Raw genomic sequence first — 14,380 nt, forward strand, 5'->3', positions numbered from 1 at the left:
GTTGCCGTCATATTGCATGACCAGCGTTAACAAAACCAGGGGATCGGCGCCCTCTGCTGGTAAATCAATCGCATTGCATGGCATAATTGGATCCCAAACTTTTAGCCAGGTGCTTATGATCAGAGTTCTGTTTAACTCAGTAACCATGCTTATTTTAAGATGCATTTTAGGGGAAAGCTTCTGTTTCTTTGGCGCATCCGTGTAATCTACACCACACAGAAGAATATGATAGTAACTAATAATATGATTTAACTTTTGATGTCGATTCTGAGTCAAGACTCGTAACTCAACCAGGCGCCTCAATGGGGAAACCGATAATACTAGTCTCTAATATTGTAACCCATTGAACAAGTTCTCTGCTTTATTCCCTGTTGCTCTGAACCACAGACCCCACCAAAAACGGGATTGCCAAAGATGAGTCTTGTGGAATGTGTCAAGAGAAGCCGACATGACAGCACAGATGTGCCTAACGTGTTAGGACACGAGCCCTAACGGATCATTTCTGGACGTTAATTCTCCCAGAGAATGGCTGCTGTAAGGTAGTTTCACATTCACATATTCGGAGTTCTTTCTTCAATAACTTTCTAACTGTGCGTCCAGAATGGATAATCTTGTACAACTGGTCATCCATGCCTAGCAAGACAAACATCTATAAATGTCTTCGCGACTCTCCCACTGAAACGCAGCAGTTCACAGTTAAAATTGACGTTATGTGCAGTATGTCATATGAGTTGAAACTTATTAGAATAGCTTAATAATAATGTCATGTGCACTTCAGAACATTCTGAGCAATCCTTCAAAAATAAATATGAAATATTTAATTTCAAAAACCTCTCAGCGGATAAATTAACTTTCAAGACGTATATGATATGTAACGTGTTGTGTAGAATATTTTGTTTTAGAGCAATATGATCAGCTTTTTAAAAGGTATTAAAATTATTTCCAAAAAAATCGCTAGTTGTCGCCATGTCAGTGTATTGCAACTTCATGAACATTAACATTGTTCTGTAGCCGTACATACTCAGTGTGTTCTGTAACACTTTCAGTCGCAGTAGTAGCTCCATGTCTTGCATGACAACAATGACAAACGTAACCTAAAAGCGTACGTCAGGACGCATAATTCAGACCAATACATGGTAAGTGCGCATCAGCAGCGCCATATGTACTTTATTACATTTTATCTAAAGCTTTACAAAGCGCACAAATGAGAAATGGCCTTACCTGACCTACAGTTAGCACAGTTAGCCATGTGATTTCGCCGCAGGTGCTCGTCCAGCGTTTGGTCATTTTTCAATGAGGCATTAGGACCCTGGGGAAGATCTGTATAATCGAATACGTCCTCCAGCTACCTCTTCGCCTCTGTACAGTAATGCCTCATTCACTCTCCCCTGGGGGTCCAAGCTATATTCGCGCACTGTTTTTGGCTTGCTTTTAAACACTGCTAAAGAAATGGTTGTAATTTGTTTCTGTATTACAAAAGTGGGGAAATAAACCGGAAAACCCAAGTAATTGATGAAGATGCAGACGAAAGCGAAAACTCTCTGGTCTGCGATGGAGTTATCAGTGTTCCTACTGATGCTGACTGAGTTGTTAACAGAAGCGCAGCGATCAGGTAATATTTTCTTCGACTATATTCAACTCCGTTCAACTCTGTGTTCAGCTGTCATTGTGCAATGTGATATTGTGAAAGGTGACATGATAATTAAAAGTGTATCTTTTTAAAGGCCCTGCACAGTTTCACTTTCTCCGGCTCCAGCACACCTTATCCACATCATCAGCTCAGTGTCAAACACCTCATGAGGGAAAACTGCTGAACAGCGGGTGTGCAGGACAGCGGGTATGCATGATAGTGGGTCCCCAGGAGAAAAGCTGAGACCCCTGGCTGAAACCAGGGGCAAACCAGATGAGTTTTACATAAACAGCCTTTTTATTAGAAATCCCTACCCTGTATGTGCACAGTTTGTCAGCCATTATCAACATGGCTGATCAACAGTCATTTTCTCAGCACTGGATGTTTTCTGGGTGGTGATGCTGACATAGTAATGTTATGGTGTTGCTATGGTGTTGTTATGGTAGTAGGATGATAATATTATGGTGATGTTATGGTAATGTAATGGTAGTGGCATGGTACTGTGCTGATAATGTTATGGCGATGTTATGATGTTATGGTAGTGGGATGGTAATGTTATGGTGATGTCATGATAGTGGGATGACATGGGATGTTCTTATGGTAATATTATGGTGTTGTTATGGTGATGCCAGGGTAGTTGGATGGTAGTGGGATGGTATGTGGCTGAGGTCTTGTGGGCGAGTACTGGCAGTGTAGACAGGGCTTGTCTAGAATTTAACAGATGCCATTTGTGCCTGTCAGCTCATTTCTGGCACACAGAGTCTGTTTGGCCTCAGCCCTAGTGACGCTTTCTCTGTTCATCACTACACAGACACACTGGCCTCCTTATGTGTCTCAGGAGTGGGTTACACATTATTAATATTCTGTTAAAATCCTGACAGAAGACATCAGTTTTCCAACTTGTTAATCTTTTGGAAACTCTGACAGGGGTAGAATGCTGTTGCAATCTAAGGTCAGAGCACAACTGAGCGCTATTGTCACCGTGAGAAACAGTTGTGTTCAGATAATACAATGAAGCCTTCTGAAGCTTGCACATTAACCTCATCAGTCATTTTCAAACACTTGCTCACACTGGAAGGGAATCATGTCTCCGTACTGAGGATCTCTGTTTGAAATCTTGATATTTCAGCAAGATACCATTCTGTCATTCTGCTCTCTAATTTCACGATAAAGCACATTTGCGCTCTCCCTGGTTCCCACAGCTGTGTTCACAGTGGCTTTTAAATACCTGTCTTGGTTTCATATACAATGCACCCTAACGATATGATATGCCTTGTCTTTTGGGTAACAGACAGAAAATAATGTCTAGAGAGCCTTTTGAGGGAATCAGATCACTCCTTGGAGCAACAACACCCAAAATTGGATTTGTCTTTTTTTAAAAATTTTTTTAATGTCACAATTTTGCAATTATACACACACGTTTTCTTCACTCCGCTGGTTCTGTCTGAAGTTTATCTTGCCTCAGGGCAGTGCTAAACAACAAAGATCCCAGCTCAGTCAAGCAGTCTGTCATTGGGGAAATTTTCCTGTTAGGAAAAGAAGAAGCCAAGCACAGCCTGTGGGTAACCCTTGGCTTGTGGGGGGGCCAGCTGTGCACCGGCTTGGATAGCACACACAGCGTTTAACAGGTGAGCGGTACGTCAAAAGCAACTTCACGGTTGGTGGGATTTCATGCAGCTGAGCTGCCATCGCACCTACTTATGCTGTGTCTCCACAAAGGGGCTTTCGCAGAAGAGTGTTGGGGACTGGCTGTGCGAATAAGGAGTTCCCTTCAGACATTTCAAGTTAAACCAAACTGTAAGGGTTGGCACCAGGCCAAGGCCCCCTCCAGCCTCGAGTCAGGCACACTACTAATTAGGCTTGATGCCCAACAACTGGGCTAGATCTATATAAGCCCATTGACCCAGTGACTCAGTGCTGGGTCTTTGCTAAAGTTTTGAACCAAGCTCCTAGCCAGTAACTTTGGGTATTGAGGTCTGTGAGCCCTTGTGCTACACCTCTCTTCTGCTCTGCAAGGGTGTCTGTGTGTTTTTACACGTCCCCTCCCTTCTCCAGTTTTCCCTCTTGAGTCTCTCTCTCTCCCGAGGCTCTCCTTAGCCATTAAAGTTCCTACCTGTTTTCTGGTTTTGTTTGGGAAGTTTTAGTTTGGTTTTCCCCAGTGCATCGGGGCTGCCATTCTTCCCGTGGTGCCCTTTGTTCTGCCTTTTTCCACGCTCGGCTTGGTGTTTAGATTTTCCTCTCGTTTTATCGTGCTCCATTCCTTTGAAGCGCAGTAGGCTGTCGGTGTCTTCACCTATCTGACCTGGGTTCCAGGCCCATTACACAAACGTTGTTTTGCGTTCTTCTTCAAGGATGCCTGCACTTGCAGTTCATTGTCAGCATTGTCAGCTGGGAAAGGTACATAAACAAGCAAAACCTGACCGAAAACAATTCTGACTAGGTGCCTTAATGGTCTTAATGTAGATTAATTTCACTTGAGCCAAATTTGTAAAAATAAATAAAAGGATTAGAGAATAAGTGTCACCAGTACACTCTACCCATGTGCTGGATAACTATAATCACAAATGAGGGATTGTTCTTCTGGTTGTCGCCAGTCTGTTTGGGATGAATACGGCACTGTTACATCGAGGTAGGGGTGGCAAACACTCAGTGACCTCATTGCACCAAAATCCCACTCCTAAATTCTGCAGCCATCATTTTACATGATGTATTTTTAGCATCAGTGCAAGCTTGTGAATAGGCTCTACAAAGTTGAGAATTGGTTCAGATATACTGTAGTAAACTGTTGTCAGTTATCTAAAGACTTTTTTTTTACGATTGTTTAAGCGTGATTTTGAAAACGGTTCATTTTGTCAGAACACTAAACACAGTTCACATAGCCAAACAAAAGTAGCAAAGAACCTCAGATCTTTCATATAATGAAATGCTTCGTTTGATGAAACTATGCAATAATAGATAAAACATTTTGTAATCGAAAGGCACACACAGGGCTTATACAGTCTGATTTTGTTTACACACGTTACACACTGCTGTGCTCAAGTGAAAACAACGAAATAACCAAACACAACACACTGGACCGGTACTGAACACCACAACACACTGGACCGGTACTGCACACCACAACACACTGGACCGGTACTGCACACCACAACACACTGGACCGGTCCTGCACACCACAACACACTGGACCGGTCCTGCACACCACAACACACTGGACCGGCACTGCACACCACAACACACTTGACCGGCACTGCACACCACAACACACTGGACCGGCACTGCACACCACAACACACTGGACCGGTCCTGCACACCACAACACACTGGACCGGTCCTGCACACCACAACACACTGGACCGGCACTGCACACCACAACACACTGGACCGGCACTGCACACTACAACAATGTTTGACAGACTGCACACCATCATCACAATTCACACATTCACGTTAGACTCCACACCATTGTCATAGTCCACACACTCAGGTTACAGTCCACACCATCATCACAGTCCACACACTCACATTAGACACACTACACACCATCATCACAGTCTGCGCACACACACATTAGACAGACTATACAACATCGTCACAGTCCACACCCCCTTGATACACAGACTACACACCATCATCACAGTCCACACACTCACATTATACAAACTTAGTCCACACACTCATGGTAGACAGACTTATACAAACTACACACCATCGTCCCAATCAGCACACACACGATAGACAGACTTACACACCATCATCACAGTCCGCAGTGTAGTCTGTCTAACGTGAGGAGGGTGGATTGTGACAGTGGTGTGGAGTCTGTACATTTGACAGCTGTGTTTGATCGGTTGGTTCACAGGTGGGGAATTTGAAATGGCAAAGAAGTGATGTCATGTTAGATTTCTGTGTCTAATGTGTGTTTAGTAGTTTAAAACACTGTGTAGTGTTTTGCTAAAAGTGTGAGGCTGAGCATGTGCTTATATCTGGGCAGATCACAGGTTTTGCTTCTTGAGTGTAAGGTTTCACTAACTGTGAATTATTTTTGAGTGTATAAGTAATCATAAAAACTGTAATTGTGCTATAGTTACATGTGTCTTCACTGATCTTGGTTAAATCACAACTGTAAAGGTAAAGGCGTAAGTTAAATTACAGCAGAGGAGCTTGCTAAATCGTAAATGTTTTAAAATCTCTCTCTCTTTCCCTATCTTTCTGTCTTTCTCTTTGTGTGTGTGTGTGTATCGTCAGCCAGAAATGAAGATAATAAAAACCTGAAATATAGCGTTAATGGTGTTTTTGCCTCATGAACACAAGGTGGTGCTGTTCCACTTTTCTTTTCTTTCAAGTTTACAGGGAAATACAATTGTTTTGTATAATGACAACAAAAAATTCCAGGCAAATATTTATTGGTATCTCTTAAATATTCTCTTAAATATTTTGCTACAGACACATTATTTTGTGAGGCAACCAAAGTGACTGACCATTGTAGATATAAGAGGAGAAATGTATGGAGAGGTTTATGGAGAACTTCCTGCAGAATTGGTATTCTGCCTGTGGAGGTCCACCAGAATGTGGAAACAATATAAAAGAGCCAGTGAACCTGTCATGTATTAGAGGCAAGTCTCATTCTGTCATTGGACTATCAGAAGCAAAGAAATCACCTACAAAGATTTGGACCAAATGGCATATTGGTTAGTGTTATTAGTGAATGATTTAATGGAATACAATAGGAAAACCTGTGGACACAGAGAGCAGCTGTGTTAATTTCTGTCTTTTACTGCACTTGAGTGTGGGAATTATAACTGAGTTACAGAGTGCTGACAGGATGCTGAGCACTGCAGTCTGGCATCAGCACAAAAGTTGTGTGTGTGGAAACGGTTTCTGGAGACTGCCTTCCACACCTCACTGCAACTGCTATTTCCACCACATAATAATAATAATAATAATAATAATATGTGGATGTTTTCAAATCTGCCCCACTGGTGGAAAGAATCTTTAGATGTTTAGATGACATCTGTTGTAAAAAGTGCTATATAAATAAATGTAGATGTTGACTGATCTATGCTTTTCTTTATGCACAGACACAAACACATACACACACACACACACACACACACAAACACGCACACACACATGCTTGTGCATGCCCATACACACACTCAAGGAAACACATGCACACTCACAAACAGATGTGATTAAATCTAGGTCATATTAATAAATAGAAGCAAACAGATGTGCTAGTCTTAAGTGTAGCTATGTAGGTGTTTGTAGAAAAGTGTATGGTAGGTATAAATGAATAAACTGGATGTGTATAGAGGAATGTGAGAAAAGATGTCCTACCCAGTTTTCAGGACTGAGCCACAGCTACGGCGCGTATTTGGCTGAGATTAGTAGCAACTCAAAATAGGGGTTCACATGCTTTTTCCATTAATGTTAATGTGTGTGTGTGTGTGTGTGTGTGTGTGTGATTTTACTAGAATGTGTAAAAAGGGGGACTTCTGTCATCAGAATACAATTAGCCACAGATAACAAATCATTAAGAGTCATTAGGTATAATTAGGCCACCCAGTGTGCTTCATCAGAGAGTTCCTCAGAGAGACAGGCTGTTCAGGCTGAGAGGGGGCCATGTTGGGCCCAGCAGGCATGGATATCCTGCCCCCCCACCCCGACACCAGGCACAATACAAGATCTTTTCTGAGTGCCTACTCAGAGCGTCCAGCATCCAGGCCAGTGATCCTCGGGAGTGTACCAGACCGCTGCGTTGTTTGAGTCCAGCCAATGGGAATAATGTTAACCCTGTCCCAGTTTGTAAACAGGAGAATTCCAGACACAGGAATGAAGATGAGTTCCTCAGAGAGATGGGGTCTGGTTTTAATCCAGACACGTACCATTATAGTTATCCCCTTACACGTTCACACACTAAGCCTAACATCACCATGGCAATGGTGGTGGAAGAGCACGGAGCACTCGGATCGCTGCCTGTTCCCGGAGGCAAAGTGTTCATCTTTAATCAAAGGCAACGTTGTCATTCTGAGATGGCAGCAGCAAGCAGGACCTCAGCGTGTGGTCTTGGAGGGATCGCCATGCCCAGAGAGGAGCGTTCCATTCAGGCATGACTGGGGAAGACAGCTGCATGCCGTGTAAATGCAGTTCCAGCACTGACAGCTGCTGGTCCTAGGCTCTAGAGAGCATACTTCATCTGGAGTTTTCCAGAGTGCATACTTCCTCTTGGATTTTCCATAATGCATACTTCAGCTGGAGTTTTCCTGGGTCTGGGTCCTGGTTTGCATTCTTGGGAGCTTTTCCCAGAATTCCTGGCTGTGGTGCAAGCGAGTACAATATTGGAACTTTTCAGTCAGACTGGGAAACCGCAAAAGAATTATGAGCCTTGTTTTAACCTTGAATGAGTCTTTAAAATGCTTTTATAGTTTTTCATTGTCTGACAGTGAAATTGATTAATTAATTATCAACATGCAGTTTAGAGCTTATCTGCGTTCTTGGCACACCTGGCAAGAAACAACATTTGGCCTAAAATTAAGAGTTCCATTTGGAAACACTAATGAAGTTAGTAGAACTTGAGTACTTGAAACTTTCTTTGCAAATTTTCAAGCATTTTCTTAATTTTGGATGTTTTTTTCTTATTCCTTGAATACTAAATCACTGTAATGTATATAATGTGGTTAACTTTAGTTAGGTGTCGTGGAATCCAGCTCATTCCCAGGTACACTGTAGAGTTAACAGAGGTCATCTTATTGTGTGTACCCAGACCTTTTGCATGTCCATGTGTTCTGGGTACAGCAGAGGAGCCTCCAGAGTTCAAACTTCCACTTCTGGAACAAGCAGGAAGGAAGGAGCCAGGGAACAGAAGGGCTGACAGATTGATGGGACTTTGAATGAATTTAAAAAAAAAAAAAAAAACAGTTTTAAGTGAACTCCAGGGAATGTGTCCCAGCGCTTGTGCATTAAGCTGCACACCCTCCACAGACTGTAGTACTGTAAAACATTTTATACTTTTGAAAATTAGCAACTCCACCAGAATTACCCAGAATTGTCCAACTCTTTAGGATTGCAGTTAGTGAACCTCAAACTACTGAACATCACTGTACCTACAACACGTGGATTTTACCTCTGAAGCAGAAACCTTCATATAGAAACCTTGCTCTGTGTCATCTAAGCCTGCCAGGATGTGCTGAGTCAGGCCAGCAGTACCGGTCACAGAGGGTCTCCACGGGGCCAAAAACCAGCTCTGCTTACAAATTGCAGCTGGCAACATTACGCCTCAGGCTTGTGCGGAAGTATGAGAGATGTATGTATGTATGTATGTATGTATGTATGTGTGTGTGTGCGCAGTGTGTACTGTATGTGTGACTGAGAAGATAGAGAGGGATTGTCACAGAAGCGGATCTGCACCCCTAGAACAGACACGGATAGAGGGCAGCTGCAAGGAGCTGGTGGGAAGGGAATTTTCCACATTGGCTGTTCATGCACTCGGGCGGTGGGAAAAATGCTCCGTGCAATTAGCTCGCTTTGCCCTGATGAGATCATCCACTGGCAAAGGATCTTGGCTCGAAAGGTAGCTGCTGCATGCCTGTCAGTCAAAGCCAAGCGGATTCTCTACCATGAAGAGATGTATTGTTTTAAATGAATACAACCACTAATAGAGTGAACTAATGAAGTCTAGAACACACTCACTCTGGTAAACCCTCAGTCTGTGACTTCCAATTACTACTATAAAATTACCCCTCAGCCCCAGGGTAGTAGTGACACGGGACACTTGGGTAAACCCCTTCACACAATATTTTAGGGTTGTGCAATATAGTGTTTGCTGTTTGTTACTCACAACATTGGCCTCTGTGATACTGACATTGTAACTAGAATACATAGCACTGTTAATAATGATATAACAATTTGTCCATTGCATGCGGTCACATACTAAGTAATTTCAGCATTACGGAGTTTTATAGCTTGATGCGTCTAATTAGGTAAAGCTGTAATGGAGCACGTGCTCTTTGCATTCATACGTTTAGATGGACAGGTAGTGTATCTCTCCTGGTCTGGTAATCTAATAGGACAAAGCACCTAGAGTAGTGCAGAATTATTTGTTTACTCCACTATCCACCGTTGGTCTAAATATTAACTAAATATTAGAGCTGTATCCATTTTCAAATGCGTTTCTGTTTAATTTATCATTAATGAAAACAAGCAAAACTTCTTGACAATACATTCCAAGCAGGAAACTACCAGGTAACATATGGATAGATTTGTTTTCTATTTTTGTTTTGTTTATTTTAGATAATAGAAAAGTGCTTCCTTTTGGCAAAAAGCTCCATCAGAGGAATCACAGGGGAAGGCTGCAAGAAACTACCTCGCACATTTGTGTTCTTAGCAGACTCTGACTTATAAGTCAAGCCAGTCACACAGCATCAGAAGGAGAGGGGGCAGGAACAGGCCACTAACTCCCCTTCTCCATTATCACTCTGTGAGAGAGCACGCCCCCTCTCCCTCTCCCACGCCCCTCCTCCCTCCTTCTCTCTCTCTCTCTCACTCTTTCTGACTGCTGAGTGGAGGAAGGTAACGCAGGGTGTCCACTGGCTTGGTGGGTTTTGGAGGCAGTGGAACGTCCTGAAAGGAGGTTGTGAAGGTCAGAGTAAGGACCGGAGCAGAGTGAACCATGAGAACGTGGCGAGGCTTGGCCCTCCTGGTGCTCTGCACTGTGCCCCTGCATGCATGGGCCCGCGATCAAGTGCCTACGGAGGCCCCCGCAGCGGAAAATGAAACTTCTACTGTTGGAGAAGCCCAGAGGACAGAGAATGTGACTAAGCTTGGAGCAGAGATCAGCAGTGTTACCAGCGAGATCAAGAAATCTGTCGAGATCCTGGATCAGAATGTGACTGCTGTGGTGAGTGCAGTTACCACAGCGACGACCCCTGACCTCCTGAAGGCGCAAGGCCCCACCATGACGGGTAATGACCAGTCTTTACAGGGGATGGTAGATGACTCAGGAAGTGAAGGCTCCTCAGGTCTAGGCTCAGAGTTCATAGTGGGTGTGGAGCAGGAAAAAACTACAAAGCCCACCAGCTTGCCACTGAGGGAGGTGACGATCAGCAGCTTTACGACGGTTGGCCCAGTCAGTACTTTTAAAACGTCCTTCGCTGAAACCAGCGGCGTGCAGATAGATGCCCCTAAGTGCTTCCCCAGAGGTTCTGACTGGTCCTTCTGCTCCGCGGGGGCAGCGGTGGGTTTCTCTTTGCCCAACTTTCTGAACCACACAGGGGTGGAGCAGGTGGTGGCCGTGCTGCACGAGTGGGCGTGGTTGCTGCATTCAGACTGCCACCACGGGCTGGAGTGGTTTTTCTGCCTGCTGGTGGCGCCAGAGTGCCCTCTGGCCCAGGACGGCGCGCCGGCCACCCTGCTCCCCTGCCGCGGCTTCTGTGAGCTGCTGCTGGACAGCTGTTGGATGGCGCTGCAGAACAGCGGGCTGCCTGTGGCCTGCCACACCCTCCCCGAGGGACCGGAGCCTGGCAGGCCATGTGTGCTTGCTAGCAACTACAAAGGTAAAGCAGTCAGTCCAAATGCGTCCAAGACTGGCAGAGCATTGTGGACAGGCGTCCAGCACAGTCCCGTGTGTGTGTGTGCATGTGTGTGCGTGCGTGTGTGTGTGTGTGTGTGTACCTACCATCACCACATCACCAGGCCCAGCTATTGTCTCTGCTCTGTCCCGGTTGTGCCAGGAATTGGGGTTGGCACGTGCCACAGGGGACTTGCTCACCCCTGCGGCCCTGCATTGGCATTGGAGGGCTGCACATGTGTGCTTGCCTCTGCACAGCTTTGCTGAACATGTTGTGCATGCATGCTAATAATGATGCCTGATGATAACCACCTCACCTTTTATTTGTCATGCTGATTTCTTATGCAAACCAGCATATTAAAGTATTGCTGGATCTTGTTGACTGTACACAAACTGGCTTGAAAAATGTGGTACATAATGACTCAGTAGGAGACTTGCTGTACAACAGGAATTTGATCTGTTTCACCAAACCAAATCGCCGTGGGTTGACATTGAAAGGTTTGAAAAGCGCAAACACCGTACAGGAAGTGCATGACCTGTGGGCAGTGCAGAGACTCCCGTAGTTGTCAGCCTTTGTTTTGGGCTGAAAAGACAGCTATGGAAAATGCAACGCAGTAGGCAAATCCTGGAAATGATGACAGCTAGAGGAAGGACCACTCTTCCTGGCATTTAAGCACTGTTTCCCTTCAGCTGTTGTGCTTGGACTTCCAAGGCTATGGTTTTAATGTCATCTTTTCCAGGATCTTTACCATGAGTTAGTGTCCCATCAAGCTCTGACACCAAATGAGAGACTGTTTGCTAGAGGGCCTGACGCTCCAAGCTGGAATTTTTCATGCTTTGCTGCTTCAGACATGTAGGATGAGTTTGGACGTCTAGTGCCAGTGTCTGACCTGCAGACTACACAGGCTTTTTGAACAGAAGCGCATGAAGTTGCAGCCAGGTAGGCCAACCCACACTTGTTGCAATGCACCTAGTGCCCTGTAGGGGGCAAAGCTGTTCCTAAAGGGGTATTGTCATATACAGCCACCATTCATCCATTTGATGCATTTTGTATGTGCATTTTGAACCATTGCCATCTTCATTCCTGTAATGGAATTCTCCTGTTTACAAACTGGGAAAGGGTTAACACTGTTCCCCTTGGCTGGACTCAAACAACGCAGCAGTCTGGTACACTCCCGAGGATCACTGGCCTGGATGCTGGACGCTCTGAGTAGGCACTCAGAAAAAGTCGTGTATTGTGCCTGGTGTCGGGGGGGGGGGGGCGGGGGGGGGGGCAGGATATCCATGCTCGCTGGGCCCAACAAGGCCCCCTGTCAGCCTGAACAGACCAGGGGGTCGAGGATGCAGGAGGGGGGTTGAGGGAGCGCCTACATCCTTAACCCAGAATAGTTCTGAATGTTTTCAGCATGAGGAGGAGCAATAAAAGACTGCAGAGATGATGATGATGATGATGATGATGATGATGATGAAAGAGCACATTGTTAGGGGACGACGTCCGCTCATGTTAGTTTTGCAGTAATTCTCACTGTCTGAGTGTCAGAGTTTAGATGGTTTTACAATTTTCATATTTATGAATGACTTTGAACTAGAGTTTCAAAATTATGGCGGTATTAAATAGTTTGGCCTTGATCGAGTACTGTGGTCCCATGGTAGCCTGCACATCAATGTAGTGTCCATATTGTTTAGAGGGTTCTAATTATCACAAAGTTCTCTGCTCATACTGTGCCTTGCTGTGCCATACAGACTGTCTGTAGTGTGTGTTGCTGGGAGCAGTCTAACTTGACTACAGCTGAAGGTATTCAGCAGTCACAGCTGGCTCATGCTAGTCATCTCTTCAGCTTCCTCCTGCTCTTATCTTCTGAGAGCACTCGACTTCAGCCTGGTGCAGGCTGAGAGTCTGAGGAGGTATTGGTTCACAAGAGCCTCCAGTTACCTTCTCAGACAAGAATTTTAACCACAATTACCTGTCCAACCGATCGTATATTGAAGAGTTACAGAGCTTATTTCCAAAAGAACATTTTCATTCTTGGCATTATAGTTTGATGCCTTCTCTTCTGTGTTCCAGTTGAAAGAAAACAATTTTTTTCATGTATAGAATTGCCAAATAAGGAAGACTAGCCAGGACATAGACCTTAAGCCCCTTTTATGGCATGGGTAGAATTTTGATGTCAGATAGCCAGTATGCAGATTACTGTGCACTGCTGTACCAAGTCTGCTGTTTTGTTTTTTTTTCTTCCTGTGAGTTTTAGCTCTTTATAATGGCCATTTCATTCATGTTGGCTTAGCTCACCAACTACAGAATCCTGTTCAAAGATCATAATGATATTGTAGTATGATATATATTTTATATACTGTAGATTTTAAAGCCTCAATATTATATCTTACCAGATATTTAGAACAATAAACCTTTAGCTCTAATATCTGTGGTGTTACTTATATTACTTTGTATATAGTGCTGTTGGGATTGACAGTGCTTTGTAAGTAGTGGTGTTGGGATTGGGATTGACAGGTCAACAAGCATCACCAGTTCAACTATAACCCAGTAACATTTTCTATTACTAGGGAACTTTTTTAAGAGAATTAATTCTAAAATGAGCTTTAGAGACCATCCTTGATCTATCAGTGGAACCAAACAAGCACTCTGGCTACAGGGCTCCACTCTTCTTCTGGGATCATGTGTGAATGTGTGTAACTGTGAGCTGGATCCAGGCATGAGAGGACACATCTGGAGTAAATAATGTGGGGGTTTGTATTCCCATAATCCCCTGTGTTCAAAACATGCTATGACAGCATAGCACGGGAACGTAATGAAAGCTGGCCTGGTTTGTGAAGGATCAGATGACTGTGGCGAATAGCAAATTCTGAAATGGTGTGGGTCCAAGCCACTGGAAGCGCAGCGCTGGAACTGGACATCCCGTTCCCACAGTCCAGTACAGTTAGCGGCCTCAGTGCCGGTTCGCTTGGGAATCCATTCCTGCTGACTCAGGACCCCTGCCAGCTGTTCCAGGAGAGCACACAACAGAATTGAGTGATTCTCATGTTTCAGTTTGAGTTTCAATAAGATGTGGGGGCCAGTTACACGTGTACTAGAGGAGCACATGCTTCACCCTGCTGGCTTGATGCAGTGGAAGGCAAGCTAGCTAGCTGGTGCATGGAATTGGAGATGACTAATTTCAACTCTCATT

The 14,380-nt window shown here is 44.5% G+C and overlaps 1 protein-coding gene across 6 annotated transcripts in view; it reads left to right on the top strand.

Annotated features, from left to right (window-relative positions):
* The first annotated feature begins 389 nt into the window (after positions 1 to 389).
* Positions 390 to 14,380, top strand: part of col18a1b (collagen type XVIII alpha 1 chain b) — a 39,104-nt gene continuing 25,113 nt past the window's right edge. For 2 of the 6 annotated variants that reach the window (XM_027020163.2, XM_027020164.2), the window contains exon 1: positions 10,206 to 11,181. In XM_027020163.2, coding sequence (XP_026875964.2) covers positions 10,299 to 11,181 — 883 coding nt within the window. In that variant the 5' untranslated portion in view covers positions 10,206 to 10,298. The other 4 variants (XM_027020166.2, XM_027020167.2, XM_035534386.1 and 1 more) reach the window with 4 other exon arrangements.

Source organism: Electrophorus electricus, chromosome 1 (assembly GCF_013358815.1).
Source record: "Electrophorus electricus isolate fEleEle1 chromosome 1, fEleEle1.pri, whole genome shotgun sequence".
Taxonomy (NCBI): domain Eukaryota; kingdom Metazoa; phylum Chordata; class Actinopteri; order Gymnotiformes; family Gymnotidae; genus Electrophorus; species Electrophorus electricus.